This window comes from Amphiprion ocellaris, chromosome 2 (genome assembly GCF_022539595.1).
Source record: "Amphiprion ocellaris isolate individual 3 ecotype Okinawa chromosome 2, ASM2253959v1, whole genome shotgun sequence".
NCBI classification, from domain to species: Eukaryota; Metazoa; Chordata; class Actinopteri; family Pomacentridae; genus Amphiprion; species Amphiprion ocellaris.
Genome location: NC_072767.1, coordinates 30,833,337 through 30,855,466, shown reverse-complemented (window position 1 = coordinate 30,855,466; position 22,130 = coordinate 30,833,337). Strand labels below are relative to the sequence as shown.

Below are 22,130 nucleotides of genomic sequence, written 5' to 3'. Positions count from 1 at the left end.
GGGCCTGTCTGTCAGATATATAATTCAATATTATAGCCAAAAGTAGGAATTCCAGCCTGCTTGATTTTTCTGTAAAAAAAACAAAACAAAACAAAAAAACCCAGACTTCCAGAAAATATATTGTTTCGCGATAAAAAAAAATATATCTATCGTCGCGGAAGGATTATGTCTGTAGATGGTGGGCAGCATCAGTCGGAAGCAACATGAAAGTGCTGCTGACATGCATCCAGCTAAAAATGAAATGAATCATTTATAACTTGGAGTGGCACAAAGTGAGTCATTACTATAAAATTTAAGCAACAAACACAACATTACATTAGAGGTGAAGACACGTAAAAGCAAACAACATCCTGCTGCGGTGACGTAAACAAGCCCCAAAGAGAATAACAGCAGCAGGATCAGGAATCAAATGAGAGGGAGGAAAGAAGCGTGGGACTGATTCAGATAGAGAGAGAGAGAGGGAGAGGGGAAGAGTTCCCACTCTGTACCTCGGCCGCCCTTCCCGAATCCGGCTGCGAAGGGAGACAGTGATATATGAGGTTAGAATAAAGTAGGGCAATCCCCTGCATGACAAGAGAAAAGAAAGAAATGGGGGAAAGAAAGGGAGAGAAACGAAAAAGAGAGGGGGATTTAGAGGGAGGATGTGGGGTAGATGAATGTGCTCAGTGTGCTGTTCGCTGGTGTTATGGGGGTTTCCACAGCTGTGTATGGCAGCGCTGACCGGCAGACGGCTGTACGAGGCCGTATCGCTGACTAACGCCTTAATAGGGAGGATGGATGGGAAAAACGGGAAGGTCAGAGCAGTCAGGCTCACTGCACTCTACAGGAAGTACAGGACGGCTACTGACCTCCGCTTGACTCACACCCACACGCACGCACGCACGCACGCACGCACGCACGCACGCACACACACACACACACACACACACACACACACACACACACACAGATATTGTGTCCACATGCAAACACAGCATAATCAAGCGCTGAGGCTCAAATTCACACACACAAAAATAAGCACCCGAACTGTATCTGGAGGAAGTAACAACACATGCTGAAGTGATAAATGCGAAACACAGACAGACACACACACACACACATATGCAGAATCATACAGAAACATATGACAAACAGGAAGAGGCACACCAACACCTCCATCATGCCTTAAAAAAGCAACACAGACACACACACATGCACAGAGGGACTGTCCACTGACTCAAACACTGCTGTGGCACCAGCTGAATCAACTTTCCACTCCACTGATTATTTTCGTTTCCCTTCCACAGAAACCAAACTCACACATAACTGCTGTAAGAGTATGAGACTTTTTTTCTGGATTCGTAAGACAGTTTCAGCTTAAATGCTAAACTTGCATTGGTCATTCACCTTATTGGTCATATCTTAACTTTAGCAATAAGGGCGGCTGCCATTTGAGACATCGTGCTTTTAGGATATCTTGTAGCACCGATCCCTTTTCCTACAGTCTTACTTTGATAAAAAGAAGTACGTTTTATATTCAAACCAATTAATAATGGCTGAACATCTCTGATATTAACACAAAAATAAAAAATTAAATCTAAACTTGACAAAACCTGCTCCGAAATCAGGAAGCTCTATAATGTTCTCAAAACTACATGCTACAGACTAGAGCCTAACTGATGTATCACTCACTGATATTATAGGTGTATCATGGACATGACTGTATTGGCATATACGTATGTTGTTCAATATGGGCCAATATGAAAACGTAATTTTAACAGAACATAATGCAGAAAAAGATACTTGGAATAACTTAGAGATGGTGTCATCGCACGTATAGTTTGTTGTCTCGAATCCAAATTGTTTGAATATACTTTTTTGGTATCTGCCTCTAAAATCCAGCATCATTCAGGCTTTACTGCCGCCAGTTGTCAATGCTCTCAGTCAGTATCATAACAGTGTTGAGTTTCCAAAAACAGCTCGAATCTCTTCATGTCATTTGAAATTCTGGGAGATCCCAAGCTGAACCCAGAACTAGGTTTGGTCTTGATCCAGGCATTTCTTTTTTATGTACTGTTATAGGCAATATAATAAACAAATGAAGTAATCTGTTTCCAGTTTCCAGAGAAGCTCTTTTTCTGTCATTTAACTCTTACAAAACAATCAAAAACTCATGAAGCCTGCTTTCAAACAAGTTACCTGTACCTTCAGCTGCACTTCCTGTTTCCTGCTGTCAGTCTGACCGACTCTCTGCTGCTCATCTCTACCTCTAACCTCCTTTCATTCACAACCATCCCCCAGCCGTTCCCGCTCTGTCTGCCTGTTTATAATTATGTCTCTAGCCTCCATCCTCTCATTTATCATTCAGTTCGATTAAATAATTAACAGCTCCGAGCCATCAGAGGGTGACCCAGCAAAGACACCAAGCACTGGCCCCCAAATTACAGTCTATTCCCCCAAACAGCTCAGAGTCTCTCACATGCCACTGCAAAGAGACCAAAATCCCCCAATCAGTCTTGACTTTTCGTGGTTGTGGAGAGAAAATGATGCTAGTTTTATCATCATTGACTAGTAACTGAGCTCATGTTGTGACAGCATCAGGTAGTTTCTCACAGCCTGACATGTTTCCATTAAAATCAAGCAAAGGCCCGGTCAGTAGTTGAACACTAAATCAATGTTCCTGATGTACATTTAATAAAAAATTAGCTATGCCAATGCTAATTTATCATGTTCAGAACCTTATTCAGTTCAGTTTATCACCTAATATTACAAATACAAACACATATAAAAAATAATCTTACTCTCATTAGTTTAACTAGAAAATTAGCAATAACACTGCTTCCTATGTTAGTCGCAATACAATATTGTATCAAGAATTTACTTTGGACTTTTTTGTACAATTGCACATTGGCATATGATTAGGGCTGCAGGATTTCAACCAAAATGATAATCAAGATTATTTAAATCAATATTTATCACAATTATTCATAGATTTGTGCGATGGCTTTCACTTCTGTGTTGTGCTACATTCCTGCTAATGTAAAAATATACACCAAAATAAGACTTAAAATAAATTTCGCTTGAATTAAGATCATCTCCTAGAAGTAAAATATAAATATACCCTATTTAGTAAATGTCCATCGACAGTACAATTACCACTTTTACTAAAATGCCTTACATGCAGGCTATGTTAGATGCTAGCTGTGCAGCTGTGCACAGAGAAGCCTCTAGTCTCCGCTCAGGTACTGCAGCATAGCAACAGGTGTCTGACCAAAAATGATTTTGAAAAGACTGAAATAAGGCATTCCAACGTCAGATTTGTCCAGGTTCAAACTAAGTTATTTTATCTACATGCACTGTTTTCTATGAGTGGCATATTTTTAACACAAGTGTAACAGCTGATCATGTTCATGTAATTGTGGAAGGCTAAAATATTGATTATGATTATTACTCGATTGATAATGCAACCCTGCAAGACGCTGTGTATTGATATTTTTGCAAAGTTAATATGAGAACTAAATGGCTAATGGCTATTCTAATGAGATAGTTGACTAACACTTACTAATAACAGAGAGAGAAGAAAAAATCTAATGAAATCTAAAGAAAAACAAATGGTCACTGATTTATTGCTAATGTGCAAAGTGAACGAACTTTAATGCTCAGGAATAACAAAATTAGCATCATGGCAACACATCATTTGAGCAATCTATTCTTTAAACTATTGTCAGTGATTAAAGTTTTGTATAAGCTCAGCTGTGTATTAAATAAGCAAACCGGGGCTCTTTATCTCAGCCTGATTCATTATTCCCCAGGCCACTCTGTGATGTTTTCCGGGGTTGACATGGGTGAACAGAGAGTTTTCTTTTAAGAGCTCGGGAAGTTTTGATGGTGGAAAGACAATGACCAGCACAAATCTTTCTCTCTTCATCTTTCCGGCAGCCCGGCTGCATACGAAGCAGCAATTAGTATCTGTTAGACTGTATAAACACAGCCTTGTCCTTTGTTTCCTAAACCCCTTCACCTACGCACACACACACCACGAGCATCACCGCAGAAGAACAGACTGAAACACACTCTCTTCTTGTTCCTGCAGCCGCTCTGTCAGCTTCAGTCACTGCTGCCTTGTTACACTTCACAGAGCCCACACATGTCCACTGAAGCACACAAGCATGTGATCACACACACACACACACACACACACACATCATCTCGCGGCTGTATTATTGTTGGGGTTTTGCCTGTAACTTGGATGCGGTTAGAAAAAGCTTGATTTGCTGTCCAGCTCTTTTCATACAGTCCCACAATATAAAAATCACAAAAACGCAACAGATACTGATTTGATTCCAGCAGAGGAAAATCTTCAAAGACCGAGGTGCCCTGTTCGACCACAAGCTTCATCTCAGCAGTGGATGTGGGGACTGGAAGCCTCCTGCTCTCAAAGTCCTGACACAACCCTCATCAGAGCAGAATGAAGCTAAATGATCTCTGCATGCTGCAGCACTCACACTCACAATGCCTATGGTTCTAGCATTATGACATGCTAATTTACAGACTTCCAAGGGTCTGAGCTCTTTCCGTATGGAGAGAATAACCAGAGGCAGCCGACAGACAAGACATTTGTGAAGAGATATTAACTGTCAGCGTCGCTTCTGTTACAGGCGCGTACAAACATAAAGCAGAGAGAAACATGTCAGCGGCGAACAAGTTTTGGGATCTGACTCAGTAGAACATGATTGAAACCATATCGAAAGCATTTTTAACAGCTTAGTCTCTTACTAATTTTCTGTTGAAATCATGCTTCTACAGACTGTAAAACCGCAGACAACGGAGACAATTTTTACGGATTATTATCTGGCATTTTGCCTTTAACCCTATGAACTCCAAAGCCTGCTTTGAAAAGCATTTTATCTTTAAAATATTGCCAGAAATATGCCATTTATCAGTGCCAGAAACTGTAAAAATCGTGGGACTTTCAGCAATCCTTGAAGTAATCATGTGTGACGTGATGAAAAATAATCAAATTTAAGCATAAAATTGTGAAATTTCATCAAAATCACTTCATTCTACAAGTCTCATTTAAACATTTACCAAAATAAACCATTTATACGAATCAGACTCTGTAAAAAAATAAAGAAATAGATTATCTGCTTCTCTTTGCAAACAAAAAGCCATTATTGACACTGTTGTGAAAAAAACAGCCACACTACAAAAAGTCTGAGACTTTTCAACTGAATTGCAGGCTGTGTATACACAGAGCAGAGACATGTATGAAAAGTGATTAAAAACGTAAGTTGTAAAATATTGCAGTGTGAAGAGCCTATTATTTTCAGTGTTGGTTACATCTGTGGGAACTTGGCAAATGTTCATGTTGATTCCAGATTTATTTCCATTTTGTGAAATGAATAATCAAAGAAACTAAACTTTCTTTTTATCCTTTATAATGCTTTTTATAATTTATGCTTGTATATTTATATTAAATTTAATGTAGTCATTTTTGAGTTCTCTCCACTTGGTTATGGTGTACTGTTTACATAGAGATGCAGGACTTTATATTGCAGTGAAAAATTAATTGAGGTTCAGAGATAAATAGCAAATGTGGGGATATAGAGCAGGGGAAGACAGTTCAGCCAGCTGGGAATAAAACAGGGGAATCACTGCTGACAGCATTTGCACCAGTTGGGTATGTACACTAACCACTGAGTTATCGGGTCACCCCTGGAGACACCTGGAAAAAAAGTTATACAAAAAAAACAAACAAAGGTTTTGTTCAAAACGACTGCAGATGTATCCAGAACAGCGACGCTGCCAATAAAAAAGCCAACCACTGACACTCAGCAGAGGCCATACACTCCAGTTTCTCACCCTTCCTACAAATATCCACTGTTTATTGATCTGCCTGCTGCTGATACCTCGGGGCCGGTCAATAGTGATCACACAGCCCGTCCGATACACACAGCACAGAGGAATATCATGCTGATTTATCCGGCTTCATCAGGTAAACAACACCAGGCTTTGTAACCCGTGTTAACACGTTGCTACAGACTTGGGGTTGACCTATTTAGGTTTCCGAAGGCCTGCAGACATATTTTTGGAACTGAAGATCAGAGGGAATGTTTGGGTTATAGAAATATGCAAAACAGTTGACTCTGAAATGACAACTTTGTCTCCTTTAAATCCAGACATAGTAACATTTTAAAGAAAAAAAATGTTCCCCTTACAAATGAATATGGGGAATTTATAAGCTTCGTAAGCATTTGCTGCTACAGTCTTACTTGTGGTGGCTAATAGAGACCAGTGGGAGCTAATTTCAGCATCTTTATGATAGATATTGCTTAATAACTGGTATTACTGTGACAGTAAATGCTGTTACAAACTGTCTCAGGCTGTCTCACACACATCATTACAGACTGAATATTGAACTTGTCCTCATATTGGAACAATGGAGCCTTACTGTGAAAATAAATAGGGTAAAGGTTGGGGCTGTGGTGTCCAGGATGATTGGTGGATTAGTTTGTCGATACGCTCTCATCCAATCAAAGTGTCATCTGTCAGACAAACGGCAGTGTCCATTTTATACAGAAAAAAGCACTACATCAATACCCTACCAGGATTAATCCATTATTTTTGGCAGGGGTGGAGCGGAACACCCCCACATTTTTTTAAAAATTTTGAACTGGCCCAGATTAACAGAGACTGCTCATCTCTAAACTAACTGAAATCAAGCAAAAAGGTCAAATGCACGACCAAAAAGTTGAGTGTAAACTTTGCAAACAGCAGTTTACATATCCCTCAATAGTTCTTATGCTGGGATCACAAGTTGATATAGTTCTATTTTGAGATTTTTGGGTTTTTTTTTCCCCCATCTGCAATCAGTTGTTTACAGAGTAGATACAACTTAAGCCAACCAAGATGATTTCCTCTGGTTGAACACAGCTTTGGTAAAAGGTTCAACTGATCAGCTCAAAGGCCCCAGAGGTGAAAATCCTTCCCAACACTGATGCAGGTTTACACTTCCTTATGTTTAGACTGCGGCATGAGCCACTGCAGTTATCCACCCACATCCAGAGCAGTTTGAACAAATATTTAGCTTCATCCTTTGGTGGCTTAAAGCAGTAGACTGCGATGGGATCAAAACTCTGAGACAGGAGAGACCGCCATCCGACTGCTTTTTACAAAAACAAAAAAACGAATCACAATCGTTCTTCGTGACAATACTGAATACTGATCGGACCAACGCAGGCTACGGCACATTCATCCCAACAGAAGGACAGTATCGGCTCAGTGTATCAGTCTAATCCACACTCAGTCTTCGTAAAGGTCAGTCCTCTTGAAGCTCCATTATGGTTCAAATATCAGCAGGACTCTTAAACAACCCCCACCCAACAGCAGGGGATTATTACTGGAGCTGTCCCGGCTCCAAGTCTGTCCGTGAGTAGGAGTGTGTGTAGGAGTGTGTGTGTGTGTGTCTCTGTGTGGGTGTGTGTGTGTGTGCTGACCGTTGAAGACAGCCTGTCCCTTTGCCAGCTCTTGGTCCATTGCGATGATGTATTCCTCCTGTGTAAACCCCCTCGTGCATGGCAACGACCCCTGCTTGCTTGACAACGACCGCTCGGCTTCTTCGCCCAGAGCACCAACCTGCAGAGAGGAAGGAGAAGGGAGATAAGAAGGGTATAAAAAGAATATTCCAACATTTGCCTGGATCTTAAGAGTATATTTTGAATATGATGAACTGAAGCTTGGGTCCTGTTGGCCTTGAGAAAGCTGATTCAAAACTCCATCTGCACGCTGGGAAAAAAAAGCACCCCCACTGTTCAAATAAGTCAATTAAGACAAAATACTTATTTCTTTCTTCACTGGGCTGCAGTCTTTGATATGAAGTGACTGACACCACTGCTAGTATTAAGGCTGAATATTAAAAAATGAGAAACCAGAACAAGGAACGAAGCAATTAGCACAGACCAATCATTTTCTACATTTTTCCACATTTTCGTAATGGGGCTTGTTGTCTTGTCTCGCAACAGTTAAGTGAAGCACAAAAAAATAAAAAACCAAATGTTGCGCATCAAAGGGAAAATAAAATCCAGTTCAGCACCAGTCCAAACCAAGAGAGCATTATTAATCACCATGAAGCGTAGCAGACAACTGGGTCAATTAATTTTGATGATAATTAGCGTCTAGACTTTTGTCTCTCCTGTTGTTTGAGCGTCAGCCCAACATGAACCCCCCTTCACCCTCCCGTCCCACACACACACACACACACACACATATTTGTGCTTTTCTCAGTTGAAGAGCAGCATAAAAGCATCTGTTGTGGGTTGGTAGAGTGCAGGAGGGGGGTTCTTCTGTGATTAGAGTAATGAAGCCATGCTGGGTTCTGTGATTTGCTTCCACTTAACCCAAAAACTTTAAACCCTCATGTCTGCGCTGCCCATCCTGGCATGTTTGGAAGGGGTGGGGGGGTGGATTTAGCACGCCTGGCTTTCATCTCGTCCCTTTATTAGCATAAGGAAGGAGGAAGTAAACATACATAGCAAGATTCTGGTCTAAGGCTGCATTCCTGCAGAACGAATGTCACCACCGAAGCCTGTTTCTGTGGTGACATTTAGAGTTCAGGTGGAAGAGAGGGGAAAAAGGGGCACAGGGGTTGATTTCAGGACACTGATATATCCAACCAGATGTAAGACTTTATCTGTTTCGGTATGACAATACAAAATAAGACATGGGCACGAAAGCTTATTGTTGACATTTAAAATAGTAGCTACTTTGCAGCTGCTAAATAGGAATTAAAGAATGTTAAATGATGCCAGTGAAAATAGGGCTGCATGATATTGGAATTAAATGACTTTGCGATATTTTGTGTTTCAGCAATGTATTTTGTGATGTGAAAGAATACAGGAGCTTTCACCGGAGCACTTGAATAGGTCTACATGGACATAATCAATCCATCAAGAATGATCCGGGTTATCTTGTTAAGGAGTGCATCAAAAATCAAAAGCACATTTTGAATCCATTTGGAATCTTTCCCATATGATGTGACACTGCAAAGTCGTCTCAAATAGTGTTTTGCTTTGGATAACATTCAGATTTGTCTTTGCACTCATCATACAGAGCTTTGTAGTGCTGATTTAAATAGTCAGACTAATTAGTTATGTTGCCCTGTGTCCTAGCAACAACAAGACATTGCTGACAAACTGTCTGGTTTTGATCAACATCATCTTTTTTGTAACTGAAATATTTCCATACACGTGACATTGTGTTTGTTTTTGCAGCTAAATCTCCTGTTTCACTCATTTTCCAGTGCGTATAAGAAGTCTGCATGTGAGAAAACTTTAAAATTTTAAAAGCTCCGTGTATCCAAATACCAAAGAATCCGAGTAAATGATGATGTATAAGAGAGATTTCTCTTATATATCTGTAGATCAGTTATGGAAAATGAGACGATGAGTTTTCCTTTCATATTAAGCAACAAAATTTTTAAAAAATGTGCACACAGTGATGTTGGAACGATATATTGTGCATGAAAATACATGAAAATCCTTAGTAATTTCAGCTCCAGTCAAATAACCTGTTAGTCTATTGACAACAGTTCTGGCAATAAAATGCTTTTACTGGTTCTGGTTTGATAACTGTCAAAATAAAAAGGTGCAAAACAGGGAAAAGCAAACATCTTAAATTATGTCATTTTAAGTTGTGTGTATCTGACCTTTTGAACTGCTGGCTATTTCCATAGACCACACAATCAATGTGTTTATAGAGAAAGTGGCGATGGACGATTTATGAAAAATATCCAATTCTATTTTTTCTGACAGATATGGCAATTTGATTTGATTTGTAGTCACATTTTCTAAAGTCAAGCTCCAGATCTATATTCACTATGCAATAGATTTAAAGTGTGATGGAGTATTAAAACATGAATCAGCATCTATAACGCTAACGGCACACACACACACGTCAATAATTACACGAATTTGTAAAACTACTGATATGACAGTTTCAACTCCAGATCAGATGCAACTGCGTAATGTGCATCTTGAATTGCAGCCTTTGCGAGCTATAAACTGCATTAAGTCAAATCGCAATTTTGGTTTGAGATTAATTGTTCATCATTACGAGCAGGCACTCAGCAGATTAATTGACAAAAACACACTTTAGTAACAGCGGTCGTTTGTTGTTTAACAGGGAAATTACAATTGCATATTGCATTAGTGGACTTCAGTTATTAAGGCCTTGGTGTCTGTACACATTCTGTGGGATCTTGTGCACAGTAATTACAGCCACGGCAGGTATGTGACAGGGGATGTGGACAGCAAGGATATGAAGGAGACGGCTTTCTGAAATGACTTGCTGCTGGATGATACTGTCATTTGGGGAACGGACGTCAAGAGAAAATGGAAAACTTAGAAGCCTCGAGGTTTACTGCTGCAAAGAGACAGGCTGCCTCCTGGTCTGTTATTCTGTATGCATGTGAAGCCCGGCTTGAAGTCCCTCTAAAATCTGCTGAGACCCTATTAAGTTCTGCTTGGAGCGAGGAGCACTGCCAGCCTGACCTCTTTATTAGAGGCAGGGATCCCATCAGTACATGCTTTAGTAAGAGAAAAACTGCCGAACGACTGGGCATCGGCTTCATGTGCATACTGATCTGTTGGCTAGACATTCATGACAGGAACTCTCACCTGGTTCAGATTATGTCGTCAGAGAAAAGACGATCAAAAGGGCGGAGAGGAAGAAAGGAATCCGGTCATACTGAGAGATAAACCCTGGACAGTTTGTTTCATTTAATCAGGCTGACACTGAAGATCATGTTAGAATACAGAGTCTCTCCACTGACAAGTCCAACGACGTCTGTACTTGTGCAACACTGACACACACAATGACCTACATGTGCTGCTATTAGAGCAGAAACTGAGGATTATTTTCATTACCTAATGAGCTTTTCATTTATAAAAAAAAATCACTTGTTTATGATATAAAATGTGAGGAAAATAGAAAAAAGAATCCCATCAAGCGATCAGACTTATTGTCTGTTGAGCGACTAATGGGGGTGCTGCAGAGAACCAACATTTTTGCAGATTTCAATTCCCATCACAGACTCAGCCCGCTGATTTCTATTAGAGAGGAAGCACTGTAACCTGCTGAAAGCCTGCAGGGTTTGTTTGGTTTTCCTTAACACATGGCTGGCAACACCTGGACTAATACATTACTGACTCATTGTTTCAGCAGCTATTATGTCTTTGAAATCAGAAAAAAAATTACTTGCTGGGGAAAAGCATTTTTGTATGTGTCGCTCATTCTGGCATTCCCATTTTTATGTTATGCATACTCCTCGCCCCTGACACCTATTAGTACTCATTAACAGTGAGAAAAGGCAATGAAAAGCAGTGCTATCACTAACACAGACCACAAAGTTAGAGTAGCTCTACTGTACTGTGAAATGAAAACTAAGTACCCAATGGAGTGTGACGGATGAATCGACTGGCTGACATTATTGACTAATATTGGCCTATCACAGATACATCAGTATCAGCAATCTGTTGACCGATGCTCAAATGACAACTTTCTACAGAACATAATACAGAAAAAGATATTGTAGGTAATTTAGAAATTGTGTCTTTGCATAGTTTGTCCAGCAAAATCACTCTGACTCTGCTGTCTGCAATACTCTCAACACTGTCTGCAGCACATGTAGCAGAGCAGATAGTATACCAAATATTGGGCCCGGTGGCCCCAGACTCGCATGCCTCAGGAGACCTGCACAGCCCCCAAGGGGAGAGTGACAAAGGATGAAAGAGCTCTACTAGCAAAGGATATAATAGGCTACATACGTACCAGGAAGGGAGAACATTTCGCTTTGCATTTTCACAGTGTACTTTTACAGGAGCTTGCATCTAATTCATTTAAGTGAAACGACTTAAGATTGTATCAAGCAGTTTTCCTATCGTTTTTAATTTACTGTCTATTTGCAGTACAGATCGTTTTATCACCCAGACCTAACAGGGTGCCTCATTGGCTGCGCCTCATTTGCATTAAATTGAGGTCTAGGCTACTTTATGCAAATCGCAGGCATCCAGTGAGACTCACAAGCTCTGGAAACACCAGAAAAACTTTTAAACTAACCATTGTATGTAAAATTGAATGACAGATTCATGGCTTATTTTTCACCCTCAAACATTAACTATTTTAATCCATCTTTGGTCCAGTTTGAAATCCAGGAGTACACAGCCTATGTGTAAAGTGTTCATCCAATCAGGTGCAGAAGTGTTGTAGAAGACTGTAGCCTATATTGGTTTCCTTGTGGAGAACACCCATCAATCATCTTAGACACTGCCTAGTCGCACATCCATCAAGCGTGCAATGCTGGGATGTGTAACGACCTCTCACATCCAAAAACGCCCCTGTGGACATTACTTAAGTTTCTCCAAGAATCCTTTCTTGTCTAAATAGCCTGTATGGAAGTGGTGTGGCTCACATTAGAGACATTGCCTGCAGTGCAAATAGACTCGTCACACATTTGCCTCTTCTTTAAAATGTACACACATCAATCACATGTAAACTACAGCACTCAGAAGGGACACACTTGTTCAATGATTACCTTATCTAGAAACTGTCCTGTACAGTGACAAATGGGATTGAAAATCATACTGCAGGCAGAACATTAAACACACCTGGACATCTGCTCCGACTCCTTCACTCGTCATTTGTTTGTTAATTATGTGTCTTTCTAGCACACATATATAGTATTTCAGTTAAATGCATGTGATTACCTCAAATTTTCTAGCGAGATGAGCTTTTCAAGCTTTGCTCAAGACGCAGTAAACCTGCATGTAAATATAAAACAAACGATTCAAAATGAAAACTATTTTGCATTACCACCCCCGATCCTCTCTCCACGCTGGGAAAGAGGTCAACAGAGAGAGGGGCATTATCAGAAGGAAGGAGAATATTTTGTCTTTTTGGAACTTGTGACAGCAGATAACATCAAACCTTAATCAACCTTCCACCAAACATTTCTTTCTCCTGCTACTAAAAGCTGTTATCTCCACAAAACTCTGCCTTTTGATGGTTTATCTACCAGCCTATGAACCGTTCCATGGTGATGTTTAACTAACCAATCAACCGTATCACCACAATTGACATTCATACATCCCACAACCCCAGACAACGGCGTACAGCAGCAGTACCCTCAGGTGGATCATCAAAGCTTTGATGAAAAGCTACAAATTGCAGCTACGAAGCAGGCGAATCAAAGGCTTTTAGGGGATTTAAGGTAAGCCTGAGAGAGTGCTGACCCTGCTGTTTTGGGGGTAAGGCATTGGCGATGGGTTTATTTTAGGACCAGACCTTTGACCTTTTGGCATAGCACTGTCTCTTCTATTGATTTTTGCACATGGAGGATCGCCTCCTTTGTGCCTTCATTAAATTCAGCTCAAGCTCCGTCCAACCTTTGAAGCTCACGCACGACAGGCGCCAGTGTTTCTGATTCAATATAAATTATCTCTAACACCGCTATTGACCACTTTACAAAACAAAACACAGTATATATTTTTTCATCTTTCAGTCACTTTGAAGCCTCTTTGAATTGGATCGCACATTTCAGTGTTAGTGGTGAAATTGCTTAAAACTCCACCAACCCCAAAATAAACAAGCAAGAAATCCGGTATTGAAAATTTAAAAATTGGTGATCCTTCGTGAAATGGAGAAGCCACAAGGGACTATTCGACTAAACTGCAGGCTGTGCTTCCACAGAGGAAATGGGGATTAGTATGAAAACAAAGTTGAGAGGCAGAGAGCAAAAACTTGCGGCATGGCTTAAAAACAGTACACAGAAGAGGGACCTGTTGGAGGATACATTCAGCATGGTGAAACCTCTTTCTAGAGCAGAGGAGTGTGAAAACACAAAGACCAGAGAAGGAGAGAAAAATGTAAACAGCTAAGTGTCTATCTTACATGGATGGTCTATTTTTTGTCCAGTATCGGTAACACTTTTGGCCACTTGGAAAAATGTTGTGCATATTCAAGTTTGTTTTTTAAAAAAAAAATAACTATTTTTGTGTCTGATTTATGGCGTTGTGACTGCTTATGTTGTTTCCAAAGGAGCAGGGCTTTGTATTGCAGTGAAAAAGGGAGTCAACAGTGAGGAAAAATGTGACATGAGTGAAGAAAAACGCGCAGAAACTGCTTGGGATTCACAGCCTAAAGCAAACAGTAGTCCGATCAGCAGTTACATTAACTGTGTGTGACTTGTAGTAAACAGAATAAAGCATTAAACCGTTGCTGTGATCTTTTAAAAGTTGTGTGAATGGGCATCAGTGTGGACTGTGGCCCCCCCTTCAGATGTCCTGCTTTCTCTCAAGCGCAATTGTTTCTCGCTTGATGCCAAAGCAGGCAACGCTGGAGATGCCATGCACACTGCTGCAGCACTTTATCTCAGTGACACAACGGTCCACTTCCACACACACGCAAAAGAAGCTGCGTGTTCCCACGTACACAGGCCAAGTGGCGACACAAAAACAGCATTAGCGTCAAACAAGCACAATGACTGCACTCCAAAAAATAAAATAAAATAAAATCCAAAAAAAAGCAGCGCGCAGGACGCAGGCGGCTGACAGGACTATCTCCACTCCAACAAATGCAGCTTTGCACTGTTGAACCTACCGGGAGCCAAACCGAAAAGGATCAGACACGACTCTGAAAACCTTAATCTTACTGTCGGCGGGGGTGTAAGAGGACAAATAAAAACTGCCATCTTTTTTTTTTTTAAAAAAACGGAAATTGGCGATGTAAAGATACAAAAAGAAGAGACAAAAAACGCGCAGGATCGGGGTCTCGATTGAGTCAGATGGAGCTGGATTGCAGCCCAGCTAGAAGTCAAGCGCGTTATTTTAGCAGAAAGCGACGTGAATGGTGCCACAGTGGGTCCGCAGCCTGTCGCCGAGCCCGGATGGATGTTCCACAGCCTCCCCGCTCGGACTCCTCTCCGGCTGCAGCTTTCATCAAAAACGCACGAAGCGTCACGCACCAAAATGCAAATTCTCCTTGTTTGTTTGATAAATTACCGGCGTGCAGCGGCACCCGAGCAGGTCTGAGATCAGCTAGGTTATTTTTTTTACCCTCAATATTCTTTTGTGAACACCGGCTGTCGAGTCTGGTTTAACCAGAATCGCGGAGAATTCCTTTTAAAAACAATCAGTGATTTTACGCGGATGCGAAGCAGCTTTACTTGCATTGTCCTCCCTTTCTCCGCACATCGCTCCTGCCTATCTTCCTCCAAATCACTCTGTTGTGCTGCATCCTACCCGCTGGTAAAAGGAGAAATTTTATTTACCTGCACAGTCGCCATCAACATCCACACGCTAAAAAGATGCATTTTGATGTGTTATAATTCCTCCTTCTGGAACCGTCAGATTGATTTTTTTTTTTTTTTTTAATTCCCGGTAAAGCCCGGCGGCATAAGGTAGCCTTCCTTCCTCCACCAGCCCTCTTCGGTGTCTGTCTGCTCTGCCCGGCTCAGTGGCACTCTAGCCTGCCTGGGACTGGCTCAACGCCGGCCCCCTTCCGCGCCTCAGTGTCGCCCTCTAACGGACACCAGGTGGATCCGACTGACATGCTGAGCCTAAAATCAAACGTACCTTCAGTCTGCAATTCTTAGAAAGATTAGATATTTCCAAACTTCTCATATGGATGCACATTTTATAGCAATCCATATGTGCGCACTGAAGTTATTTCAACTGATTTTGAAAATTCGCAGTTAAGCTTTAGCTCATCCCAAGCCAATTTTGGGATTTACACAGATGCTTATTTGATCAATGTGTTGCTTCTGGCTGGGAATTATATTAACAAGTGACAGAAAACTAAAACATGGTGCTATATGTGTTCATGAAAAAACGATCCTGAGCTATTCCTATGTTTGTTTGTTTTTTTACAATTTTGGCTTTCTCCTTTATTTTCCATCACAGCTCAACAAGATTTTTGCACATCTCCATTCAGATATTGAACCACTCCTTGACAAAATTGCCTTGCTCATTGTCCACAAACACTTCATCCTAATAAATCTGAATAATTCTGTCAAAACATCCCAAGGCAGACACTCAGAGACGTAGCCAAACGGTGGCCATTTCAAACGAAAGATTAAAGTCTGGCTGGTCAGAGGTCAGATGGCTACACATGCACTTATAGAAATGGAGTTACTTCGAATAGCTACTATTATATATACATATATATACATATACACACACACAGTATATGATTTACAAAAGCGCTCCCACTGTACTGAGGTCGTGGCTCTTGTCTGATGAAAGAAATATGAAGTCTTCACAACCTCAAGAGGACCATGCGGGGTCAAACATGGTGGTGGGACTGTGGTGCTTTGGGGGTGTTTTTCAACCTGTGGACCACACAACCTTGTCAGTCGTTGCATCATGAGGAAAGAGAACCACATTAAGATGCTGGAGGAAAACACAAGCCAGGCTGTAGGAAAGCGTGGCCTTGGGCAGATCCAGCAAAAATGGCAAAGAAATGGTTAACACAGAGTAAAATCAACAACCAGCCAGTCCAGACCCGATTTCAATCAAGAATCTGCGAAGGGAACTGAAGACCAGAGCGATGGAATGGAAGCCCTCCACCCTGCAGATTATCACAAAAGAAGAGTGGTTCAAAATCCCAGTGGAGACATGCAGAAAGTGTGTTTGCAATTCTAAGATCTGTCCGATAGCTGTGAGGGAAAATAAAGGCTTTGCTTAAAATAACTGAAAAACAGTATGGATCATTTTGTACGTGGCTTTTTTAATAAAAAATGGAAAAGAACATAGAAATAGTCAGTATTGTTATCTCTAGCACATTGCCTCACTGTCTTTTGCCACATGGTTATACCATTTCCAGCCAGAGTAAACCTATTGGTCAAGAAAACATTCACAATAAATCAAAATTTGGCATCAATATGAATAATTTGGGGCTCTACTGTAAGACCAGTTAACTCATTTTGAGTAGTCTCCAGCTTGTTTCTGATGAGCTGTCAAGAGCTGCTACACCAGAAGATGGCAGCTCAGATTAGATCACCTCAAAGGTTGACGTTTAACAATATGAAGTGGCACAAAATTTTTACCATTTTCATTTGTTGTGTCTTTAGAAATATGCTACGGTGATAAGTGGCTGTTCTGATAAATAGGAAGGACAGAAAAGTGAATGGCAAATCCCTTTGACAGGCTCAAGCTATTATAGAGGAAAGTGTGTTTTTCCTCTTTTCTAAGTGGAAAGGTACCAGCAATTTAGTTCCCGTCTGTTTAAATAAGAGAGAGAATTATGGGCATTTAGCTGTCAGAGTGGAAAAATAATTCATTTGCAGATGCATTGCAGTTCTTTCTGGATTGATTCAGCCTTGCTACAAAGAAACTGAGCTCCTATAAACTCTCCAAGCGCCAGCTGCTCACATCTGTCTTGCAGCTACCTTCGTAAACTGCAGTGAAATCCTGTTTCCAGAAGAAGCAGAAACTAAACACTAAATGTTAGCAGTTCGAGCTCTGCTGCCTCTTGATCTTCACTTCAATTAGCCGCTGTGAGAACAGTGAGGTCGACACGCACATCTTTATTTCATCATCAATGATATGTTGGAATGTTTTATCACTGTATTTAATGAGATTAAAAATCACCAGGGGTGTGAGTCCGGAGCTGATGTTCCAATCTTCCCACATTTTTAATTTAACTTTATTAAAGAAAGAAAAAAAATAGTTGTATGCAAGCCATACTTTACAACATGGATTCTGTGCCATGCAGAGTTGACCTAAGCCTAAGAAGTCGTATTTCATCGGATAAACAACGTGTTGTTGATAGAAAGCACTGAACTCTGGGGAAGTGTCAAAGCAGAGTCATTTTTCTGTCACGCTGAATATTCACAATGTTTCTAAGTTAGAAACTCGCTCACAAGTGAGACCTTAGTCTGGCACTGCTAGCTGACACTTCTGCTCTCTTCATAAATTATAATATAAGTACATTTAACTGACTTTTTTGGGGTAGTAGGAGAAAAGACCTTTAAATGAAATTGTAGCAGAATGATTTAAAATGAATCTCTGAATATTCAGCACCGTCAAAAATGCTCGATAGGTGAGTCTTGTACATAAATGTATAGCCCATCTTACATAGATATGGTTTCAAAGTGAAATATGTTGAAGATTTCTCATATTAATTGAACATTTCTGTTTTCTGCCTTTGGAATGACAGCAGTGATGGAAGCTTTATTTTGTTGTTAATGCAAATTCTATTAAAGGAGTTTTCTTTATATAGCTCTAAATTACAATAAAAGTCATGTCAGTGTGCTTTCCATTGCAAGGTAAATATGTTATAGTATTTTATAGAGAAACAATTCAGTTGAGCATTACTTTGTGACAGTGAGAAGGAAAACAAAGTAGAGACACCGGAAATATCTCGTATTGATGCACTGCCAAACAGGTTGTTGTAAAACTTTTACAGATTCATGTTGTGGACGTTAGCTTACGTTATTTCAGTTTTGTTTCTGGAAAGTTTGCTATGAGGGGCTGCTGTAACAATGAAAATACCATCTAGATTTATAAACCAGAGGATATTCTGTGCAGTTGCAGTACATCAGCTGCTGACGTACTGCAACTACAGTACATCTATGCTGTTTGCAGGTACATGCAGAATGGAAGCTTGTGCTTGTTGTGTGTTTGTCAGTCAGAGGCCTCGGCAGCTGTTACACTGTGTACCCAACCAAAGAACAAGTCTGGTTCCTGTTGTCAATGAAATGTAAATCCTACTACCTAGTATTGTGTAAGTATCAATGTCTGATGGATCTTCCTCCTCTGAGCCATAGAGCTTTACTCTTGTTCAACAACTATTATAAATATCAATGAGTCACACATGGGCGACATGTTCTTTTATTACCATGAACACAGACACTGTAGCTCATTATGACCCCATCCTGCTGCCACAAATACTCACTAGTCATCTGCTGCTGAAAATCACACTATATTCTCTTATCAAAGGTTTGATGTTTACAGTAAGCAGATATTTGTTAAGCTGTTTTTGTTTTTAAGATATTATATGTTTTTAAAGAAGATTTACAACTTTAAAGGCATCAAATGAATTTGGAGTTAGATAGATAGAACTGAGAAACAGACAAAAACATAGTTGGTTTTGGATTTGATGGAATTCACTGACGGTAAGAAAAAAAATGATCACTAGTCTTAAAGCCTGATTCAACAACAACATTAGTGCCACTTTCTGCACTGTAAAAAAATATTGGAAAAAAGGGTAATTTTCAAGCAGCTGTCAGAGATCATGTGTACTGATTGGCTTTCCGGTGTTTAATGAAAGATGTTTTGTAAAAACTATTAAATGATGAAATTACTTATCACTTGGATGTTTTTCAGCCAATGGACTACACACACTGTTAACTGTTACAAAATGTACAATGTTACAAATATATTTGCAGTATTAAACTTTAACTTTCTTGTGTAAAATATAAAGGAAATATTTGTTAAATTACAAGTAGTTTATTGTCAAAAAATTTCTTTAAAAAAATGAAACATTATAGTTATGAGTTTTGAATCCCATTTTAAATTAGGCATGCCAACTTGCATTCTATTTTTGAAATTGGATTAATATGTTCATGTGTTTTAAGCAAACTCAGAAAAATAATTTGTACAGTTGGATGGAAAAGTTCTGTTAAATTGCATTTTTTTTTCAACGTCGTATAGAGTAAAGCTAAGTCACCAGTAAGTACATGTTACATTTCAAACAAGAGAAGTGTTTTCTAATTGAGAAACATTGTAGGTTTACCTGACAAATTTAATTATGTTCAAGATTTTAGAATATTATAGAGAGAGTCTCACTGATTTTCTGTGAACAGCACTTGGCAACAGTTGAAAAAGAATACAGCTTTAGGAGGAAAAGGCCTCGAGCTGAACCAGGTGTAGGGACGGTGGCCGTCTGCCTCAAATGGTTTGACTGAGAGACAGTAGGATTCACATTATATTGACAATAAGAACTTCACCAGATTTTTCCTTCGAATGGGTATATAATGAGGGGAGCAGAGAGAAACAAGGAACTGATGAGCAGAAAGAAACAGACGGACAACAAACAATACAGAAGGGAAATATTTGCAGGAGGGCTAAGGCAGAGAAAGGACAGATTATGGGAAACAACGTTAATTACCAGCGATAGAGGAACATACATGCATGATGGGCAAGTATGGCAAAAAACTCTAGTACAAACATACATTAAAACTGCCACATGAATGGATCAGCAAAGGTAGAACATAGTAGTGAAAGTAAAAACAGGTAAAAATATAAAATTTTATTAAAAACAGAGGTAAACCCTGAGTAAAGTTGTTCCATTCAGGACAAGCTTATTGTCTTTGTATTCTGGGCATCCAGGGAGTCAAAAAAATACATGTTCTGGTCTGATTTGAAAGAGTTTTATGAAGAACTAGACAGTCAACTTCCAAATGTCTCCAGAAATCTGGGTTCCTGCTCCTGTTTGTTGCACAACTCTTTAGCATTTAGTGGTTTTCCATGTTTGTTAACATTTGAATGCACCTCTGCAGATGCTGTAAGCTTTTAAGGCTGCAACTAACAACAACAATCTTTCACATTCAGTCATGGTTAATTTTTAAGGAGTGCTACGCAGCCTGTGAAGAGAAATGTAGAAGATATCGTCTGTGGCTCTGGAGGAGCTTTTTTAGGTCTCAGGTGGCATCGCATGCACAACCAAACCAGAGGGATTGGAGGGAGTTTGACTTAAAAAGCAAAACTAAAGTGGTTGTCATTCTTTAAGAGAGAAAAGACACCTGTCGAGCACTGTTTTCTGATTCTTTGTGTTTCTAGCTTTATTCTTTGAATGATGTAATGCGTCTTTGAATTGACGAAACTCCTCACAACAACTGCCTAAAAAAGTTCATGTTTAATTCCACTTTTGTTATCCGACTGCTGCACACTGAGCAGATGGAGGCTCCTGCTTCACTGTTGGCCCAGTTGGTCCTGCTGTTACCAAATTCTCCACATTAGTTCAGTACGTGGAGACATAGCTGCAGATACTCGCATCAAACTGTTGAAGCTTCACGTTTGTTGGCAGTCTCCGATTCCTGCTGGTTTTTCTTCATTGCAAAATGTCATCGGCACAGCTGCCACCAACACTTTAAATGTGCACCTCTGCTGTGTGGACCTCAAATTCAGACTCTGATCACTTATTACTCCTGACATTTGTCACTTTCTCTCTTTTGGACACTGGATTAAAGGAAATGAAAGCTAAATGTGAAAAACAGCAGAATTTTAATTGTCCATAACTTAATCTCCTGAAAGTCATTCATTTTTATCGTCTGTAATCAGCTAGAATAACTTAAACCACACTGAAACATTCAGCTAAATAAAGCAAGAGCTAGATTACTAACAACATACAGGTGAGACTGTTGTGCTCTGTACTGTATGGAGCAAAGTCAGGTAGGAAATGCAGATGTGCACGACAAAAGCGCAGAATAAATGAATATTATTGTCAATACATGTTGGAGCTTCTTCCTGCTACATTGTAATACACCGTCATGACCGTGGCACTGTGTTTTCCTCATTTCCTTGTGTTTCTCCCGCTTTTCTTTTCTCTGCTTCTCCTGCGTATGTCTTCCTGTTGTTTATGCCTCTCGGCATGGCGCTCTGCTGCATCAGTCAACTCACCTGCTTCTCATCATCCCACCAGCACACAGCATTTAAACCCAGGCCCTCCACATTTTGGTCTTGTTTTTGCTCAGTTCATTGTTTTCTCCTGTTTTGTCTTTTCAGTACGTTGTGTCTCCGGTGCTCCAGGTCCACTTCTCACGCTGTCAGCCTGCCTGCTGCTCAGCCTCTCCCAGCCTTGGTTACACCTCCATCAGCCTCCCTTCACTACTCTTTCTGCCACTCCGCTCTGCAGAGTCACTACCTGTTGGGGCAGAACAATGTAGCTTTACTCTATCGACAAGTGCGATGTCAGTGCTGCACAATAGTCACATCACAGGAAGGGCAATGGTTCAAACTGTTTTTGTTATTGTGTGGTTACCATTAACATTTTCCATGACTAATCCACAAGAGAGTGCTGTGTGATAGAACGCAGTTTATTCAGATTTAAGGCTTGGTTCATAAGTTATGGTAACAAATGTTTTTTAAAATTTCATT

General features: G+C 40.2%; 1 protein-coding gene across 1 annotated transcript in view; it reads right to left on the bottom strand.

Annotated features, from left to right (window-relative positions):
* The window catches only part of LOC111588740 (cadherin-2-like), a 102,861-nt gene extending 87,393 nt beyond the window's left edge, over positions 1 to 15,468 (bottom strand). Inside the window, exons 1-2 of the mRNA XM_023299280.3 lie at positions 15,302 to 15,468; positions 7,476 to 7,614 (exon numbers count right to left, since the gene is read on the bottom strand). Coding sequence (XP_023155048.2) covers positions 7,476 to 7,614; positions 15,302 to 15,343 — 181 coding nt within the window. The 5' untranslated portion in view covers positions 15,344 to 15,468. The remainder of the gene's footprint in view (positions 1 to 7,475; positions 7,615 to 15,301) is intronic.
* Between the last annotated feature and the right edge of the window lie 6,662 nt (positions 15,469 to 22,130).